At 37.8% G+C, this 20,254-nt stretch overlaps 1 protein-coding gene across 1 annotated transcript in view; it reads left to right on the top strand.

The window, feature by feature from the left end:
- Nucleotides 1-20,254, top strand: part of GRIP1 (glutamate receptor interacting protein 1) — a 227,729-nt gene that overhangs the window by 183,085 nt on the left and 24,390 nt on the right. Inside the window, 7 exon segments of the mRNA XM_040552728.1 lie at nt 1,431-1,586; nt 6,736-6,922; nt 7,738-7,883; nt 9,532-9,612; nt 17,853-17,922; nt 18,166-18,209; nt 18,212-18,310. Coding sequence (XP_040408662.1) covers nt 1,431-1,586; nt 6,736-6,922; nt 7,738-7,883; nt 9,532-9,612; nt 17,853-17,922; nt 18,166-18,209; nt 18,212-18,310 — 783 coding nt within the window.

Genomic DNA, 20,254 nt, shown 5'->3' with positions numbered 1-20,254 from the left:
CCTAGATTTTTGCTTTCTTTATTAATCAGGCTTCAGGATAGAATTTTTGTGCTGTGGCCCAGGAGGTCGTTTGTGGCACAGAATAGCAAAATGCCAACAATATATGCTGCCAAAATTAAAATGTCAATGCAGTAAATTTAAATGACCAGCATGTAAACATCGCCATTGTAGGCACCATGATGTATAGTATATGATTTTATTTCTTAATGTCGATGTATGCAAGCAGAAACTTTAACTAATCTTCAGTTAATGGTCATATATGATACCTTCTTAGTATTTTCTTTAAAAGTTTGCAGTCTTAGCTCCTAAGGCCAAAAAGAAATTACAAATTGGTTCAGTACTAATCTTTTAAACAATAAATGCAAGAAAATAAATAATCAGAAGCATTTATTCTGATAAGAAATATCATTTTTGTTCCCAAGTTAGCACCCCCTAGTAAGAAGACCAGATTATTATTATTTCATTTATTTTATTTTCAGTTTGTTTTAATTTGAGGACTTTTTGTTTGTTTGTTTATGCAATTCAGTTACCTTTCCCTCTTCTCTGGTCCTTTTGTTTTCTGATTTTCTGTCATCCCTTCATGTGGGCAGTGAAGGTTCAAAGAAGCAACAGGCAACTTACCTGGGATTCGTGTGCCAACAGCCACAGCAACCTCCTCACCTACCACCATTATAACACGTACCACCCTGACCATTGCAGGATGCCAGCCTTGAAATTCCAGAAAACGTCTCCTCAAAAAAGCCTTCGTAATGTTCCATGCTTTTTCCTGCTGACATATTCTCTCCTCCTTCTCCCTCTTCTTCCCTTCCCTCTTCTTTCACTCATAGTTTTCTCATTTCAGGCACTAAAACCTTTTCAGTTTTATGGATGCTACACTTTTTCATAGCCATGCCAAGGTTATTTCTGACATTTTATGCCTTTTCCTTCCTGTAACAAGGCAGCCTTTGTAGACAGGAAAAGGCTTGAAAACTCTGGATGAACCTGTTTTTTTTTTGCCGTATGAGTAGACCATTAGATTTGTGTAGTATTTATAAAGTACAATTTTTGAATGCAGAGCATAGCCTACAAATCTTTTGTCAGAAATTACCTACTACAGAAAGGCATTTCTAAAATCAGTGTAAATAGATATATTGGTCTGTATTGATTCATGAATATGTGTTAAAAACATTTAATTTAACATAGTTCTCCTAAAGTGAGATGTGTATTATGAATGTAATTTTTGTTTCTACAAGATCTTTGTTAGCTCCCAGCAGGTATTTTCATGACATGCTGGCTGTACTTCTATCTAGGGTCACCTATGCGGTTTAATGTTTTTGTTATCAGAAATGCACAAACCATTCCTGTGCATCATACGCATTGTTTGATTCATTGATGAGTTATAGGCATGTGCTGCACTGAGTGCTGTTTGCCAAGTGTTTGATTTCTTACAGCAGCTTTGGTGTCTTCATCCTTCTCTCCTACCTCCATGAGTGCATACAGCCTGAGTTCCCTGAACATGGGGACCTTACCTCGCAGCCTCTACTCCACCAGCCCGCGTGGGACAATGATGAGGCGGAGGATGAAAAAGAAGGACTTCAAAAGCTCCTGTAGGTGGTAACAGCAATTGCTCAAAATGTGCAATGAATGGGTGGAGGAGGGGGAAGATACAGGAAAAAAACAAGGTACAAAGTACCTTATACTAGGTAGAAGAGAAAACAATTGGCATTTCTGTTAGATGTGGGGAAACAGCAGCATAAGAATATTTATCCAATGCTAAGAGGAAATAAGCAGAGGCCATATGGCTGAACTCTCTCATCTAAAATATATAAAGCAGTATTTTCTTCAGACAATCCTGCATTGGTTTGTCCTACCATTATAGAAGTGATTTTCAAATTCCTTTTCAGAATCTTCCCATTTTCATTGGGGAATAAAATTCATAGTTGAATAGTCAAACACAGATTGCTGGTAAGCTCAAATATCCCATTACAGAAAGAGAAGAGCTTGCCATTATACTTTAAGGTAGTTTTGATGTTAACACCTACACCACAGCCTGTACAATCGTTTTTGTGAGAAAGAGTGACAAATAGCGATGAACTCTAAATAGCTTTGTTTCTGGCCACCCTCTGGGATTCAAAGCATGAATTTCCCATGAGCCAGTAATTTCCCAAGCCAGGCTGGATATATTTCAGTCTGTTCCACTTGGTATCTTGCAAAGTATTCACTGGGCTGATAAATTTACGGCTGTATCAGTGCACAGTTTCCTAGACTCCATGTAAAGGCCATCTCTCCTTCTGGTTTGTCTGCCAACCTGTGATCCTCAGGGTCATCATCAGCTCAGTTCTTTCAGAGCACGGAAGTGCAAAATGCAAAAATCTGCTACAGCTAATAATGCTCACATGTCCAGTCTGGAAAAATGAGCTGCTGCCCTGTATTCAAGATTTCCCATGGTCATAGCAAAATCTGGGCAAAACAGCAGCCTCCAACCAAGCCCAATCACTATGGAGTTGAGAGGAAACATTTGAGAGAGGAACTGAGGTCTTGCTTTCTTGCAGAGTTTTTTTGTTGCTTGCTTGTTCTTATTTCTTTTATAAAGCAAATATTTTTACATAACTTTGCCTAACATTTTTTTAATTTTTAATCTGATCAGCCATTTATCACTACTCATGAAACATTAGCTTCTAATGCATTCTTTGGGGTCATGGGGAGATAGTGTGCCCATCCGTGCTACGGTATCAGTAGGGATCCAGCTCTTATGTGTCCTCACATGCACATGACAAAAAGTAGTAATTTTACACTAATACTAATTGTTTTGAATAGTAGTATAATGCTGGATGCAAATTACAGTTCTTAACCTCTGCTGTATTGGAGCAGTTCCATACAACAAAGAACTGATAACCCTGAAAGCAATTTTACTACCATTATGGATCTTGGAGACAGCTGTTACTTATGTTGTTGGATTTTTCAGATAATTTTCACTCAAGGAGGCCTTGCCCTGCAATGTGTTTTCCTGCAAAGTCTCAAAGCAAGGCCAGGGACATTAGATTTCAGTGGGACAGTCACAAAAGCACTGCAGCCCACCTCAAAGATTCCTGAAGTCAGAAGGCCCTGGGGATGAGAGTCTGCTATGATTAAACAAATCTCTGGCTAGGAGATACTAGGAGGCTTTGTTTTGGGGTAGTTTATTCTGCATTTGCCTTATTGTGAGGTCTGGATGTACAGCATTACAAAATGTGTGGGACTGGCCTCGTCACTGGGGGTGGGGTGGGGTGGGCAGAGTCTGTCTTCGCTATGAGCAGTGGCTCCATTAGCAACCCTGAATCAGAGCTAGCTTTAGGGGAACTAACAGGCCACCCAGGCTTGCTTGCCCTTTCTGTGAGCTTGCTTTTCAGCACACGCAGAGTTCCTTCCTGCTATTGCTAGACTTCTACCTGTACTTGTGACTGCAATAACAGCCAATTTAAGAGAACCACACTGGACTAAATGTGCTACAAGTGACCGTGATAGAGAAAGACTGGTCCTGTACCCTTCCACCACCCATCAACAAGACTTGGAAAACTTTGCCCTCTCCCTCTGTGGGAGACTAATGAGAACCAGGTAGCACTGACTGCTGTCCTTTTCATAGAAAAGGAATAGCAAGTTCTCTCAATTTCAACGATCCTTTTTTTTTTAAATCCTTCAAGGTTTTGTTTTTTAAAAAATGTAACTTAATAAATCCTTTGGGATATCATGTGGCAAGAAAAGGATGTATTGGTGAAAGCTGCTATAAAGTTTGCGTTGCCAATTATTTAGCAAATCTTGCCTACATTAATGTGATCATTCAAAAATTTATGATAATGAAGCATAATGGTACAGAGTGCTACAACACTTTTATGGCCAGGAGTTTGCAATTATTGCATTAATTATGCAGATCTTTCCAGACATGGCTGTAAAAATTGAAAGCATGCTCTGCTGTCACGTGCTTTATTTATGCCACTTGTTTTCCATCTTTATTCTTCCTCTGCATTTTTTTTAATTATGATGCTCATTGTGAATATACTTATTTTATTTGGTTAAAGTTTAAATCCTGAAGTATTTTGTAATAGGTTCATATTAGTACTTGCAAGTCAGGCATAATTTTATACCAACTTACGTGATAGTTATTCGGGCTATGTAGAAGTTTTCTCAGCGCATCCAAGCTAGCTGCTAGCAGGAGGAACAGCAAACATTTTCTGTTTTCCAAGGTTCAGAGAGGAGACTACATACATACATACCTTTGATAACATCTTGCTGTGCTTCTCTTACAGCTGCAGGAATAAAAGTAACAAGTACATAACCTTCAAATTCAAGATTATGATTTACATAATGCATAGCATATAGTAAACCAGCCCCCATGGTCGTCACTAAGAATTGGAAGCAAATTAAAAAAGGGTGCCAAGATGTATCCCATAGCAGTAGAAAACAAGGTTTACTGGGGCCACTTACCCATTCATGAGCTCTTTTTAAAGCAATGAGAATTCTTGCAAAGGCTGCTTCATGGTGTCTAAAGCTTCAAGTGCATCAAGCAGCCAAAAAAATAGGCAGTGTTTCTTGCCGCAGTCATTGCTGAACTATAAATTCCAACAAGTTTGAAGTCATGTGGCATTTTGTAGAAGCTTGGCAGATAGCTTTTGTTACATGATTTGGAAAGAGTATTTTCATCTCTGCTTTTTGTTCCTGTATCTGTTTCTTTTTCTTTGGGAGTGCGAGGACTTCCTAATGATCCTAATGGTGCAAAGTGTCCTAATAGACACTTGCAAGTGTCCAAATAATCAAAACATTTGTCAGGGAGATATTGAAATCCCACAAATATTAACTTAATTTTACAATATTAATTAAAACATTAGCTGTCCTAAAAGTTGAAATAAATGTTATGAGACCTTTAGATTCTTCATAGGGTATTAGAAAAAAAGTAAGGAGCCTACGGCAAAGGAGGAATGGACACATAAGTGATAGGAAACAAAGATTCAGCTAACAGGGAATTGCTGTATGATATTAAAAAAAAGAGATAATGGAATTTTTCTGAGCTTGGATGCCCTAAATTTAGAAATTTCTGGAACGTGGGTTAGGGGATCTATTATTATTAACTTTGGATTATTTTAGTTATATTTTAGCTGTTACAGTATTGAGGACTGGAGAAACCTATTTTCTACATGCAGTAAATGCTACACCTGATGGCCATTTCTGAGAATAGATTATTAGTATTAATATTTGTATTTGGGTATGAGCATATATTACTCAGTACAGATAAAAGAAACAGTAAGAAGGATGCTATTGAACAAAAGAAATAACACAGTATTCTTACAAAGGAAAATGAAAATAAGATGAGAATTCACAGTAATTTAGTAAGGAAAAGAGAATTGGTTTCAGAGTCAAATGTATTACTGAAATTAGCTTTTCTGGGAGAAAACAGAAACTCTTGAGTTTCAGCAAATGAAACTTCTGCAACTTTTGGAGTCACCATTGCTGACTGGTGCCACATTAATCACACTTGATACTATTTCAGAGCAAGTCTAGTGCTTGTAGCCTCAAAGAAAGGGAAATACTTATAGAACCTCTGACATCTTTGTACAGCTGTGCTAGTATTATTTATAATGTAAAAGAAAGGACCATTTTTTTCCATACCTTAAAAAAAAAAAAAATTTTAAACTACCCCTCAGATAAACCATGACTTCTTATGTAATTCTTGGTAGCTAATGCAGGAAGAAATGGGTCTTGAGGGACTTTAGAGGTGCTGAGGTAATAGCATAGGTTTATAACATGAAAACATTCAAAATCTTCATTGCTAGAGGATTATTGTTACAATACTGCACCATTACTTTACTGATCTGAACAGATATAGAAAAAAAAATCTAACTTTCTATGTATGACGTAATGAAAGACAGTAGTCTGCCACTGGGGGAGTTCAAGCAATGATTCTAATTACTTTTAGGAAGAGGTCAAAAAAACCAAAGGTTTCTTTCATAGATAATTGCATTGAATCTCAAGGTTGTTTTTATTCTGATTTGTTCTGTAACACATCCTATTCAGAACGAGAATAGAGAGAGGGAGCAGGTCAGGAGCAGAGGAATGTTGGAAATGCAGAAGAAGCTGCCAGGGTTTTTCAGAAAATGGTTTGCCAGTTCCTTTGAGAGACCCCATAGAACTTTTTTTCTCACAATCTCTTTAGAGTTGCTGATTGCTAAGACAGAGATGCTAGTTCAACTTACATTACCCAGTTAGCCTGACATATTGCTGATGTGTAGTAAACATGTGCAAGTTGATATAAGAAAAAGGCATCCCTATTTCTTGCAAGCAAGCCTGGAGCGTGTGCTTTGTTGCTAAGAACAATACATTGCTGTGAGATGTTCAAAAGTGCTCCTGGGAATCAGCCTGAATAACAGCTGGGGTCGTGCTTCCAAATCCCTTAGCTACTGTGAAAACTCTGCCCATGCCTCAAACTTAATGCAAACAGAATTCAGGGATGTTCGGAGGTTTTTGGGGTGGGGGTGTCAAACAAACGTATTTTGCTCAATACATGAACTATCTTTCCGCGTTATAACCTATAAACAGATGTTTTCTATTCTCTTATATGTCATAACTGTTTATACATCATTTATAAACTTCAGTCTAAATTGAATTTAAAAGGGCTGTTTTGTTGACTAAGTTTATTGTACAGATCAATTTTCTCAAAGAGCAATGAAATTTCTGCTCTCCATGTATGAATGAATGTCTTTACTCCTGGTCTGCTCTGTTTTATAGTGTCTTTAGCCTCTAGCACTGTTGGTTTGGCTGGGCAGGTCGTCCACACAGAGACCACGGAAGTAGTGCTGACAGCTGACCCCATAGTAGGGTTTGGGATACAGCTCCAGGGTAGCGTGTTTGCTACCGAGACCTTGTCTTCTCCACCTCTCATTTCCTATATTGAGTCTGACAGTCCGGCGGAAAGGTGAGGTTCTTCCAGATGACTGTTAAGTATATTTGGATGAGCATTCCTTGGGGTAGTTTGGGCTTGTTTCTTTCGATGCGTGATAAACTGCAGGGCGTTGCTCAATGGAAGCGTGTCAAGTAACAAACTGTCTGTTCAGACAATGGTACTACATACGCTTGATGAGCTATAAGAAGAATGACAAGCATCAATGCTTTCATCATCCGGAGTCCTTCAGTAGGAGACTATCCATTCAAAAACAAAACAAAATCAAAAATATTAAAAAAAATCAAAAGTATTGCTGAAGTCAAAACAGTAATAATTCAGCATGCCATAGGGGGAAACCATATCCCATTCTTTAAAGCTTTGGTACAGAATGAAATCTGGGGAAATACCAGAATCATGACTGGGAGGGACTGGTTTGCTGTTTATTTCATTGCAACATTACAATTGCATTGTTATGCTTTTGTATGTTTTTAGTCATGGCATGAATTCATACAGAGCAATGGTAGTTGCACAGGCAGCTACTAGATGCTATTGTAGAGCTGCAGCACCTGTAGCCTGGGGTTAGAGCTGATGTCCACGGGTGGAGTGGAGGCATGAAAGCTGTGCCCCCTTCCTGGGTCCTGGCACACCTAGAGAGCCCAACCCGTGCTGGGAGTGCTGATAGTGTCGGGGTGCAAAGGGGCAGCAGATATTCGGGTTGTCCTCAGGTACCTTTGGAGCCCCTCTGCCACTTCTCCTTTAAGGTTAGGTTGAATGTTTCTTTATTATTGGTATTACTGGTTCTGGTAACATGCACGCCTGATTATTCTTTTGTATCACTGTGTGCCAAGGTGTGGGGTCCTGCAAATAGGAGACAGAATAGTGGCAATAAATGGTATCCCAACAGAAGACAGCACATTTGATGAGGCCAATCAACTGCTCAGAGACTCCTCTATCACCAACAAGGTCACCTTGGAAATAGAATTTGATGTTGCAGGTATGAACGTGCTGTTGTTCTGTCTTGCAAGAAAAGCAAAGGAATAAATCCTAAGGATATTGTGTTAGGTATCAAAGGTGGGGACTTTCTTCTCCAATACACCATTCAGTTTTCATGTGACCTGTTTGAAACGTCTTTTTGTGCAGCTTTCTCATTCCACGTAGCCCTGCAGCGTGCTTCAGAACACAAATAGAAATGACAAGTCCTTAGAAAGATCTGGTGACAGTCCTTCCTCTAAGTTATTTCCAGACAAATTTCTTCCCTGAGATAGAAATACTCTGATGAGTCAAGACAAATCCTCTACAGGCCAGCTAATGAAATGTGTTACTAGACAAAAAAGTATTATAAAAGGATGGGTAAGCAGAAAAGTCTGGAGAGTTTAACTTAGCACTATCTTAAATCAACAATCTAAAAAAAAAAAAAAAACTTAGAAATCGAATTAGTAAAAATCAGAAAAGTCATTGTTAATGTTGTTGGTGAACCTTTATCATTACTAATAGCTTTCCTTTCTTCTGTAATGTGTTTAAGCATACAGAATACACCTATATAATCACAAATTGTGTAAAACAAACACATACACTTCATGTATGTGCATTACCTCACTATAGAAATGGTAAAAACTTTTAAGACTTATGTACTTATCTGAGAGTAGCTCCTTTGAAGTCATGACAGTGTTGGATGTGCTGTATTTTCCATAGTATAGTTATAGTATAGTATAGTTATAGTTGTGTAGTTATTGTTAATGGTATTATAAATCATGATGTCAAAAGTAGGCTAAATATTCTTAGTATAATTCTTTGTGATATTTTAATATGTACATATCTAGTATACTATAAAAAATGGTGAAATACAATTAGTGCATCTATATAAATAGGAACTGGAATATTAAAAATTATGAAAACAAAATAATGGAAAATTCTCATTTAAATATGCCTGAAGTCACAAGGACAATAAGATTTGTGTTTTGGCCCCTGGACTTGTGTTCTTCCCATTTGCTCCATAACAACAGACTTATATGCATCATTAGACTCTCCTGCCACATGTATGTTTATGTATTCACATAGCTGGAATTTTCATTAGCTCTTCTTCAAGCCAGCACACAAACTTTTGGTAGCAGTGGTGTGAAAAGTCAGAATTCAATGCAATGCCATGTGCTTTTTTGTCTCAGTCAGCTCCAGATGCCTCTTCATGAGTGCAGTTTTGATCTCATTTCTTCCCAGTAGATGTAAAATCATGACAGTTGCCTTAGCAAATAGTTAAAAATGTATTAGACCTACAGCAACAAAAGCCTGAAATTCTTAAGACTTGATCTCCTGTCCTTTTAATTAAAACCTATCTGCCAATGCTAACATTTTCATGTGTGCTCACAGAAATTGCATACAAGCTAAAAACATGCAGTCTCAGCTGGCTGCTGGTCTGTGCAATCACCATAAATTCAGTTAAACCTTAAAAAAATTGAGTTACTGTGAAATTACCAATAGAGATATAAATCATACTTCGTATGTCCTACTTCCTTCATATCAGCACCCGTGTTTCACCCCTGACTTGTGATGCTGATGTGATTTCATCAGCTTACATGTGTAGTTCCATGAACTAAGAATTGCTGTGTCATATAAATTATCTAATATTTTAAATATTTTTTTTGTAGAATCTGTTATACCAAGCAGTGGAACATTTCATGTAAAACTACCAAAGAAGCATAATGTGGAACTTGGCATCACGATAAGTTGTAAGTGGAAGTGCTTATTTTTAAGACCACGGTGATGGGATAATCTGCAGATAGTAGGTCCTATAGCTGTAGGCTTATGCTTATTTTGGTGTAAACTTTTTTTTTTTTTTCTGTTTCTAGAATGGGGTGTTTAGCAGTGCTCTTTCTCTGATGAAATATTATCCTGTGACAGATTTATATCCCCCCATAGCAGTTAAAGATGCCAGAAGTTTGCCAGGCCTAAAGCTTGACCTATTCCTTCATGCGTAACATATATTTAACTCTCATTAAAGCTAATTTAAACAAACAAACAAAAAGGTAATTAGAATTAAGCACATGTGAAACTACTTCCATAGCTAAGAAAGTTGCAAGCAAAGCTAGTCATGGTCTGTCGCAGGCTCCTGAGCAGAACCCCACTGACCTCAAGGGTTCTCACAGTCATGGGAACCCACATACAATAGGTTGTGTTCTGCTTCAGGACACAGTTTGAAGATACATCCTTCAACCTGTAAAACTAGTGGGCAGTTCTAAATATGCAGGTCATATTGCAAAATCTTTCACTGGGGACTTCAGAGGTGGTTGAAGAAGATGACAAGGGTGTGCATTAGTGTAATTCTCAAAAAAAAAAAAAAAGTGTTATTTGTTTGAAATCGAAATGTTACCTATTTTGGGATCAGACAGTAAAAGCTCTGTTAGGACTGGATTTTGACCAGGTAAGGTTCAGCTTTTGGTGGGTGGAGGAACAATCCATATCTGAGTTAATGGGCTTGTATTTACTGTACGTAATGGCACTGCCAAATCTGGCCTCACTGGAATTAATATTTTTTTGTAGTAATGGCCTTTCTTAAGCTAATCGTCTGTCTTTGGAATTATTCATGTATCTTGGAGAAAGATGGTTCTTTGTCTTATATTCTCAGATCTTTTACCAGCACAATGGAAAAAGTTTATCAAAAATACAGCAGGGAGCTCAGTGCTAAGAATTACACCTAAGGAACAAATGAAAGATGTTGCAGGCCTGTTTTCTTGTGTTACACACTTGAATTCATAATTGTTGGACTCCGTAAGATGTGATGCTTGAAGAAAAATCATAGGTCTGCATGTATTTATGCAAATGAAAGTATTGAGGAAACAGAAAATGGGGAGAGAGGCTGTTTTATATAAATGTCATTCTTAAGATCAGTCATGGTTTATAGGATTACAGTAAAAATACTATCTTTCTAGTAATGTGATTCATATTCATTTTGGAATTCAAGACATCTTGTACTTCTGTTTGACTGTAGGAATAGACTGAATGGAAAACTGATGTTCCAGGGATTTAGTATTATTCACTCTTCCAAATTTGGCATACCTTCCTTACTTGGAACTTAATTCCAAAAGTTTCTACTTCATAAAATTAGTGCCTTATACAACCAGAGGAACACCTGCTTGGTCTTGGCTTTGTTATTCTGAGTGTACTGCAGTATCTTTAATATGTAAATTAAATTATCTGTTATATGTAATAATCCCACTTGCTGGTAGTATTTAATGCACATGAAATTTGTCTAAGATTAACTCTTTGTTTGATTTTAAAGCATTTCTACTATTAACTGAAAAAATGTAAATTTCCTTGGTAAAAGCCTTGAATTGCTTCATTTCTTACTTATTTTTCAGTACTTTCCTCTGTTCTAATTATCTCCTAAATGAGGCAATGTGATTTGCAAAATATAAATGTTTTCTATCCATTTTGTCCAATTTTTGTCATGGTATTTTAACATACTAGCATGTCATTTATTACTGATATTGTCAGGAAGCAATGTGATTTCTTTGAAAACCAAATGGAATAACTAAAGGAAACTCAATGGAGTTGCTATGACCAGGCTTAAACAGGGATGCTGCAGGAGATCACATCTGGACTTGGTCTGTTTAAGTGCTAGATACTAGTTCATTCTGTCTCTTTTCAAGACTGTGGAGTTAACAGTGAGTGAGAAAGTGCTGTCTCTATCAAAACATCTCAGAGAACACCTGTTTTGTTTTCCATATCCCATGTGTAGTTTGGTGTTTGGTTGACGAAGTCAGGAAATGACCAAAACGGACAAGATAGGCACTTTTTGTCAGAAGAAAAATGTAGGCCTCTCCTCAGGTTGGCACCTGAATGTATGCTTAATTTTAAGTCCAGAAATTTTTCTAAGTTAGCTGTTAGGAGGCAGATGTCCTGGAAGAGGAATTTATTTTCTTTCTTCATGTTATTTTCTTTGGTAATAAGCACCTAGCGTGCCAGCCAGGTATTAAAGGCATATCTGAGGTGGCACACAACAGTCTAGACAGTCTTTGGGAAACATGAAAGGTGTTAGGGGAAGAGACTAAGTTTCTCTTAGTTTCTGATTTATTAAGAAAAAATCAAAACCAAAACAAATCAAAAAACCCTTTGATAGGAAAAGAATGTTATGAAGTAAGGCAGATGAAAGTTTCATGAACATCATTAACATTGTTAATATTAATCCAAGGCACTAAGTTTTAGGTAGTGAACATCACTTATGTCAGTATCAGTAAAATGGTCTTGCCCAATGCTGCCTTAACACATGTACTGGACTTTTATCCTCCTTTGGCCTTCCCTTATCCCTGTAATATATAAGATCAACTGTTCTTCCCATTAATAGCTACCTCATCATGAAGAACTATTGAATAATTTGAAAAGACAAGTGACTATATATTTCATGCTTCAGCTACCATCATTTTCACTCTCTCTTACCTGGTTGAAGCAATTAGAATGTCTCAGTTTTTAAAATTAGGTCATCCAAATGAAGTATGACACAGCATGTTGTGTGTGTGCATGTATAGTTGTGTTTTTATAACAGAACCTTTCCACAGAATAAGGCTAGCTTTCTAGTAGATCTCGTAGTGTTCAAATCTGTTTCAATTTACTTGCCAGTGATATTTATTTTAAACCATGTAATGGAATATAGATTTTTTTATTTTTTTTAGGATAAATTTTTGTGCTGCTAGCTACTTTTCCATAATATTTTTAAATACATTTAATTATGTCCAAGAAAATTACTTAATAGTCCAGTCTGTTAATTCTAGTTAACAGCTCTTTTTTTTTTTCCTTTTCTTTCTTAAGTAAGATTCTTATATCCTTACTGGTAATGAACTGCAGCACCTTGGTTCATAAATAATCCCTCTGAAGCTAATGGGACTACTCAAGGAATAAGAAGCTGCAAAGCTGGTAAAAATATCAGAATCTCACCCAAATTATCATTAGTTTTTCTAAGTCATTTTGACTAGAAACTATACTATATTCCATTTTATTGTATTTCAGCAGAAATAAACCTTGTAAATATCTATAGATATTTAGCATGGACTGTGGCAATTGATTTCCAAAGCATGTTTCTGTATATTTTGGGATTTCACCTAGCACGCTCAACTTCACTTTGCAGTGTTACAAGGAATCATTTTCAAGACGGGGCCTGAAGAACCAGCAGGTTTCTCAGCTGCTCAAAATGAACCACTACTCAAAGAACAAAAGAACCACTTCAATCTAATTTTAAAAAGCTGTTCCATCTATTTAATAGTCACTATTAAAAAAAAAAGTCTTATTTAGGACACAAGGGAATTGTACAAAGCTGTACCAGGGTAGGTTCAGACTGAATAATAGGAAAGATTTCTTTACTGCAGTGGTGGTCAAACACTGCAGCAGGCTTCCTAGAGAGGTGGTTGATGCCCCATGCCTGTATGTTGTCAATAGATATTTGGACAATACCCTCAATAATATGCTTTAACTTTTGGTTAGCCTTGAAGGCAGCTGGACTTGATTATCTTTGTAGAGCCCTTCCAATCCTTCCAACTGAACTATCCTATCCTATCCTAAACTGTCATTGTGGGTAAGTAGGCTGGCTTTGTATAAAAAATGTTTTTCCATCCTATGAGCTTTTTCCTCTGCAATTTTGTTCAGAGTTTGATCAAACTCCAAAACTTGAAGCCAGGCTGAGTCTAGTAAGTAGATTATTTCTGGGTGAGATGTCCACACAAATTCTCTGTTTAATGTTTTCTTCCTTTGAGTTAGCAGTAAAATAAGAAAGAAGGTTTGGTTTGGTTTTGTTATGTGTGTGGTTTTGTTTTGTTTTGTTTTGTTTTTACCTAATAGAACAGCTAATCTACAAATCTAACAATGTTTCACTAAGCTTGCTTTTAATAGGGACTAGAGGCAGGCAGGGAAAGTGTGTCTTTTACTAGTATGAGTAGGGTACAGGCTGGGAACTAAGCCCTCGGATCATAGAGTCATTTATAGAGAGGGAGCTTGCTGAAGATCAAAGTTCCAGTTACAACACTCAATTTACCACTTTATGCACTCTTCACCATTTGCAGTTCATCATACAGACTGTATAAGATCTCCACAGGAACTCAATAGTGGGTACACTAAGAACTGAACTGGGGGGAGAAAAGATTTGATCTTTGTTGGATGAGGAAAGAAACCAAGTGGATAGCCATAACAGGGAGACAGGAAACAAGGAAAGAGACTGAGGTGTGATAATGGGTACGGGGTGTTGGGACTTTCACAAGAGGGCTGGACATGGGGTGAGCCCATGAGGTGAGGAGAAAGAAGCAGGTGTGACAAGGAGCTATTATGGTGGGGGAAAAATAACATCAGGGCAGCATGTGTATGAAGCCACAATGGAGATTGCAAGGAAAGAGAGAACTGTGGGAAGAGGATCTGACGTGGACTAGGAGCACAAGGGACCGGAGCCCTTCCCAAGACTAGACCTCAGGATTCCTAATTTACAGCATTTTCTAGTAGCAGCAAATTTCTCATCTCCCTCCCTGCCCCTTCCCCATGCGATTCTGTCACCTGGATCTGTGTTGTAAATCTCAAGTTTTTATGCCTGCTTGTGGTCTTTGCAAGTGTAGATTTGATAATGATTGATATTACTTGTAATTTTTTTTTTAAATCAAAAATAAGTCTGAAATGAAACAAAAATGGACATTTAAGGCCATACAGTGTCACTTCAAACATCTTGTATTAATTCATGAGGATATCTTTTTAATTAAATGGTCAAATATTGCTTTCTCCCTGAATTCTTCCTTCTCTGCTGTCTGGGGAGAAATAACAGTGCTGTGTAGCGAAAGGGACTGAAGGCTGATAATGAATGAAGTGGAAGATCGCAGAAAGCAAAAGAGGCTGATCTCATGGTCAAAGATAGTTTAATGCTACCCCGGAGAAATTAGTTTTTTCCTTTTCCCTGTGATAAAGTTGTGTTGAGATGCTAGTCATTTCTCAGGGAAAAAGAAAGAGGGAGAGAGAAAAAAAAAAAAAAAAAAGACATTTTCCACAGGTTGATTTTCTGGAGAAAAGTTGAGATCCTGGGGTTTGCACTTGTGAAAATGTTGAGCGTTTACAGCTGTTGCTGAAAATGCCAGTAGTTGTGCTTTGGACATAGAAGCTGTTATATACTACAAGCTGTTGTGAGAAATTAGGGCATGGATATCTCAAATTGCTCACTGAAAATGTTGTACTTTGACCGAAAAGTTCCTGTGCTTTCTTTCCTCATCTGTAAACTGAGGATCATAGTACTCAGTCTTTTTGTGGGGGATGGAGTCTGTTTGCCGGTGTTTGGGAAGCAGTCAGGCTGTGACATGCAGTACAAAGTTCAGGAAGGAATCAATGATTTCATCTCTGCAACAGAACTTAAATAGTTTGTAGTAAGTATGTCATGAGCATTGAACAACTAGAATAAAACATAGAACAAAAAGTGTGGTGTAGCTGCTTATTAAGAGCTTGTCAGCATAGGGAGTATTCATTTCACACTGAGCTGCATTTGCTGCCTGCAAAAAGACTTTAATCCAGCAGGCAATTAGTAGCACGGGATAACTGACAAAATGCTGCTGGTTCACACTTGTTCAGTTTGAAGTGTGGTAATTACATGTGCAATATCTTACTCCTTGCTTCCATGTGTACGCTGTGGATTCACATTTTGAGTTTCGTCTCTGCCTCTTTTGATTTGTTTTCTCTTCTTTTTTTGGAATAATGGACTGTTTGGTTTAGTACTGATACTTTTTGTGAAAGCAGTTTAATAAAAACTGTATCAATACCCAAATTTTAAAGTGCAGGCATTGTAAATGCGTATGACCTCAAGGATTTGTGAGTCAACCCAAAAGGTCAAACATAGCATTTGAGGAAAAAAAAGATTTCACCAAAGTGATAATTTAAAATTTTTAACAAGTCACCAAATGTGTGAAACAAACCCAAAGTATTCAAGTAAATCATGGAACTGTCATATAAATACATTTGACCCACAGTGTGAAAGTATGAGGAACAAGCAATGAAATTTATGCATCTGGCAAAAGTTTATTTCTGTTCTCAGATTGGAACATATACACTTCTGGAAAGCCTGCTGGTTTAGGCAAGTTTCTAAAAGTTCTTGAGAGTCTTCATACTTCTGTAGTATGTACTTTCAACACAACTACATTTGAAATATGGCTGCCTCAGCAGAACTTACACAGTTCCTGTGGACATTCAAAGCTTTCTTGGCCAGGGCAACCGAGGTTAACAAGGTCTGTTAGAATATTATGTTGGGAATGTCATTATTAATACATCTTGGGGTTGCCATAGAAGAAGATCTCATTTTCCACCAGAGAAGAAGCATGAGTTGCTGTAGTGAAAGATATGACGATTTTGTAGGTGATCCTCCACCAATACTAGTAGCTTTTTTGGTGATTGTCAGTTAGGCGTTGGAGCCTAATGGAGAAGTACCTTCTGGGTGTGAATGCAGAGGCCTCAGCTGGCACAAGTCAGAAATGGCTTAGGGCAGTTGAAGAGCTTTAGATGTGTGAAACCATTAGTACTTTTAGGAGAAGTGACAGCCTTATACCACACGCAGCAATGTTTTAATATCAGCACGCTCTTCTATAATGACAGTACCAAGAGTCAGTCTGTGTTCCCCATGTGGACTTTGACAGCGGACAGCAGGCAACACACCATCCCTGAAAAACACCTTTTGTCATCCTCAAGTTCTGAGCCACTGCTTGCCTTATTGGATCTTCATTTGTGGTCATCTTCTATCAGCAAGTGCATGAATTCTCCAAAGCAATGCAGTCAATGAAGCTTTGCCAAGAAGCAATCCTCTGGAAGCAGTCACAGTTGTCTTCTCCCTATGGGGTAGTTAACTGCTTCCCATACAATGAAAAGTCAAGTAAAATTGCTAAGCTAAGCAGCACTGTGAATGGCTTGCAGAACTTGCAAGGGAAACTTGTCACAAACTTTTGCACAAGTTGTTAAAAAATTGCAATGACTGTCATTGTAGAGTAGAGCATCCTCTTTACCATGATGGACAAAGAGCAAATAGAAAATTATATCAAATAGAAAATATTATCTCTCAGAAGAGATGGGTTAGGAGGGCATGGAGAGGTCTGTTGGGGGTTTTACTGATTTGAACATTGCTGGAATTGCTGTGGTTCTATCCCAGCCCAAAGTGGGGAAAGGTCCACAATGCATAAAGCCCAGCAGCAGTGTAGAGGAGCAAGGTTACTCATCAGAAGGTCCATATGTTTACTTCAGAGGAATCTGTGAGTCACAGTGAAGCAAGCATCCATATGATGCAAGCTCATCAGTGCAAAGGTGATTAACTGTGCATCAGTCCAGTGGTATGCGTGGCAGTCCTCCACAGCATTTGATTTGTCGGGGAAGGAGATAGCTCCTTTCTCATCCAGTTAGCACCATCTTCATACCTCCACCTATAAGCACTGAATGAGACAGTAGTGGGTATTACAAATGTGGTATAGCCCTCTCTAGAAATTTTTGCCAGAACTGCTCTGTTGGTTGGGATCTAATAAAACATGATTTATGACTGACAGAAATATTCTGGAAAAAGGTCAGCGTCAGTAGTGTGCTGAAAGGTTCTGCTAACAGAAGTCTTCCCTTGTGTGTTGTAGCTACACAGCATTTAAGATGAATCACTGTAGCTGTACCATGATGTCTTTGCCTGGTTGAGTCCTGGCCTAACCCCAAATTCAGACATCTCAGGTTAAATTCATTTACAGTGGTCACCTTAATTCTGGCATTTTCTAATTTTGAGAAGTAGTATTTGCAGTCTTAGTAATATGCTGCTACTGTTTGTTAGTCTTAGTAATATGCTGCTACTGTTTGTTTGTATTCATGTATGGATAGTGTAGGGGAAGGAGACATATAATGTAGGTAAATAGTGTGTATGAAATACTAATTTGTGGCTAGAATCAGCCTATGTGCACATACAGAATTTGAAACAGATGCTTGTATCTATTCTTTATTACAGCTCCATCCAGTAGAAAACCGGGGGACCCTCTGGTTATTTCTGATATCAAGAAAGGAAGTGTTGCTCACAGGTAAGACATTCAAGCTCCCAGTAAAAATCTGTTTCCACTGTATGGCCAGCTAGACTCAAGTTAAACAGGAGAAGCTTGTAAGAGACTTCTACTTTTATTTAGAGCACAGCAGTTACGTGCAAAATGTATAAATAAGTAACTGTTAAATAAACCCATCTTGTTTCTATATTAATGATTATACAGTGTGAATACTTTGCTTTAATGTTGCTAGCATTTCATGTAAGCTTGTTTGCTTGTTCGCAGAACTGGGACACTGGAACTGGGTGACAAGTTGCTTGCAATAGATAACATCGACTTGACAATTGCTCGATGGAAGACGCTGTTCAGATCCTTCAGCACTGTGAGGACCTTGTAAAGTTAAAGATCCGCAAAGATGAAGATAATTCTGGTATTAGCGACGAGCCTATTGCAATTCTTGTGTATTTCTTTTTTTTTTTTTAGAACATAGGTTTATTTTTTTCACATTTAAATTTTAGTGAAATGGTTTTACTAAACATGATGATTTTTGCTAATGCTAATCAAAAAGCATCAAAGTAGAAACAAAAAATAATCAATACATTTTTGAATTATCTCAGTGGTATGTTACTGCAGGAGCTGTGCCTGTAAAAGGAGGTCTTCAGTTTTCTGGAGAGGCAATTTCCCTTCAGGTGTAAACATACAAGGTTGATCTTTCTCTATCAGCATATTGAAATTTTCTCTGACTTTAAGATTGGAATCATGGATAGCAAAGCACTATGGATACATAGTTCTACAGCAGAGTGGGGCAATGTATGCTTTATCCATAAACACATAAGCTTGACTTTAGTATGATTGTTCACCTGCTTAAAGGTAAATAGTACTTTACTAGCTGTGCTGGATGGCTAATGCAGGAGCCATGTACAGTCAGCCCAGCAGAGTTGCCATCATTTTGCACATTTACATCTATTAATATCCTGTATCTTCCCAATTACAGATTCCATAAAAGCAAGATTTCTACCTGGAGATAATGAAATGAGTTCTGCTGTGCACTTTAGTGGCAAAGGATATCAGACAATTTTAACTACCATTACTGTTGGGATTTATATTATGGCATCACATAAAGGCACATACTGTAGATTCATTTGTCTTAAGCTCTGTACAATCCCACAACAAAAAGCACTCTTATTTCAATTCAAGTGTAACTGTTGAAGTGATGTTTAGAATCACACTAGAATGCTCTTTTCCTTTAACAGCTTTTGAAAGCAAGTAGTATTTTCTCAGTATGATCAGTACAAAGCAAAGGCAGTTTAGCAACATGTGCAAATTGGCTTTCAGAAGTTAATTTTGATCCATCAAAGAGAAGGGCTGCTGCTTGGCAAAATATTGTGGTAAGGTCCCTGCAGGTGGTGAGGTCGTGTTTGCTAGGCATGGTTCGTACATCTTGGAGAGCGGCTGGCGTCACTGACTGTACATCCAGAGGGACACCTGCCTGATAGTTGCTTTGGAAATATGACCAAACCAGTTACCTTATGAAGAGCAAACTGCAAATACAGTTGGTGGAAGTTTAACAGGAGAAACGCCTGTAGAAGGAAGTTTGAGTTTCCTCCTGCACGTGAGGATGTCCATCTTTTAAATGTTCATGGTATCTATGATCGCTCCTTTACTTTCTTCCCATCATTTGGAAGACTGCATCTTGTTAATAACCCTGCAGAGAAATTGCCCACAGCCCGTTAGAAGAGAGGCATGAGTTACAGCCATGTAGAAGTAAGAACTTCTCCCACACTTTCAAACACTTGTGGGTTTGTCCTGCCCCCCACCCCTCCCATGGCCTTAATGTCTTTCCCAGGCAGCTTCTGTTTCCACGGAAGGTGGTATACATTTTCTGTCGCCATCACCAAGATGTGGATTTCAGTGTCCATCCATGTAAAATAACATCTTTGCTCTCTTAGGTGTAGCACACTGTGGTAGCTGGTACAGATTTTAGTCTGACTGAGATTCTTACTTAATGGTTTTCTTTTACATATTCAGGTTGGTTATTTTACAGTTGCATTATCTGCATCAAGATTCCTACACAACTACAGTGTCTTACTAGATATGATTGGTATAGCTGAACATATTTGAATGTAGATGGACAGCTCAGAGACCTGCTGAGCAAATTCTCAATACAAATGGTTCTTATAACAGTCGAGTAAGTGTCAAAGTGTAATTTAAAACATCTATAGCAGATTTTCAGGTACTTTGAAATCTAAATGAATCAGTGTCCCCCTGAAATACTACAGAAAAATTATTAAAAAAAAAAAAAAGAAGTAGCAAAGGCGTAGCAACAAGTGTACTTCAATTAAAATCAATTTTAATCATTTCCACTGGTTAATTT

This window comes from Cygnus olor, chromosome 1 (assembly GCF_009769625.2).
Source record: "Cygnus olor isolate bCygOlo1 chromosome 1, bCygOlo1.pri.v2, whole genome shotgun sequence".
Taxonomy (NCBI): Eukaryota; Metazoa; Chordata; class Aves; order Anseriformes; family Anatidae; genus Cygnus; species Cygnus olor.
Note: the sequence above shows the minus strand (reverse complement) of the source record. Positions and strands in the feature narration are given on the sequence as shown.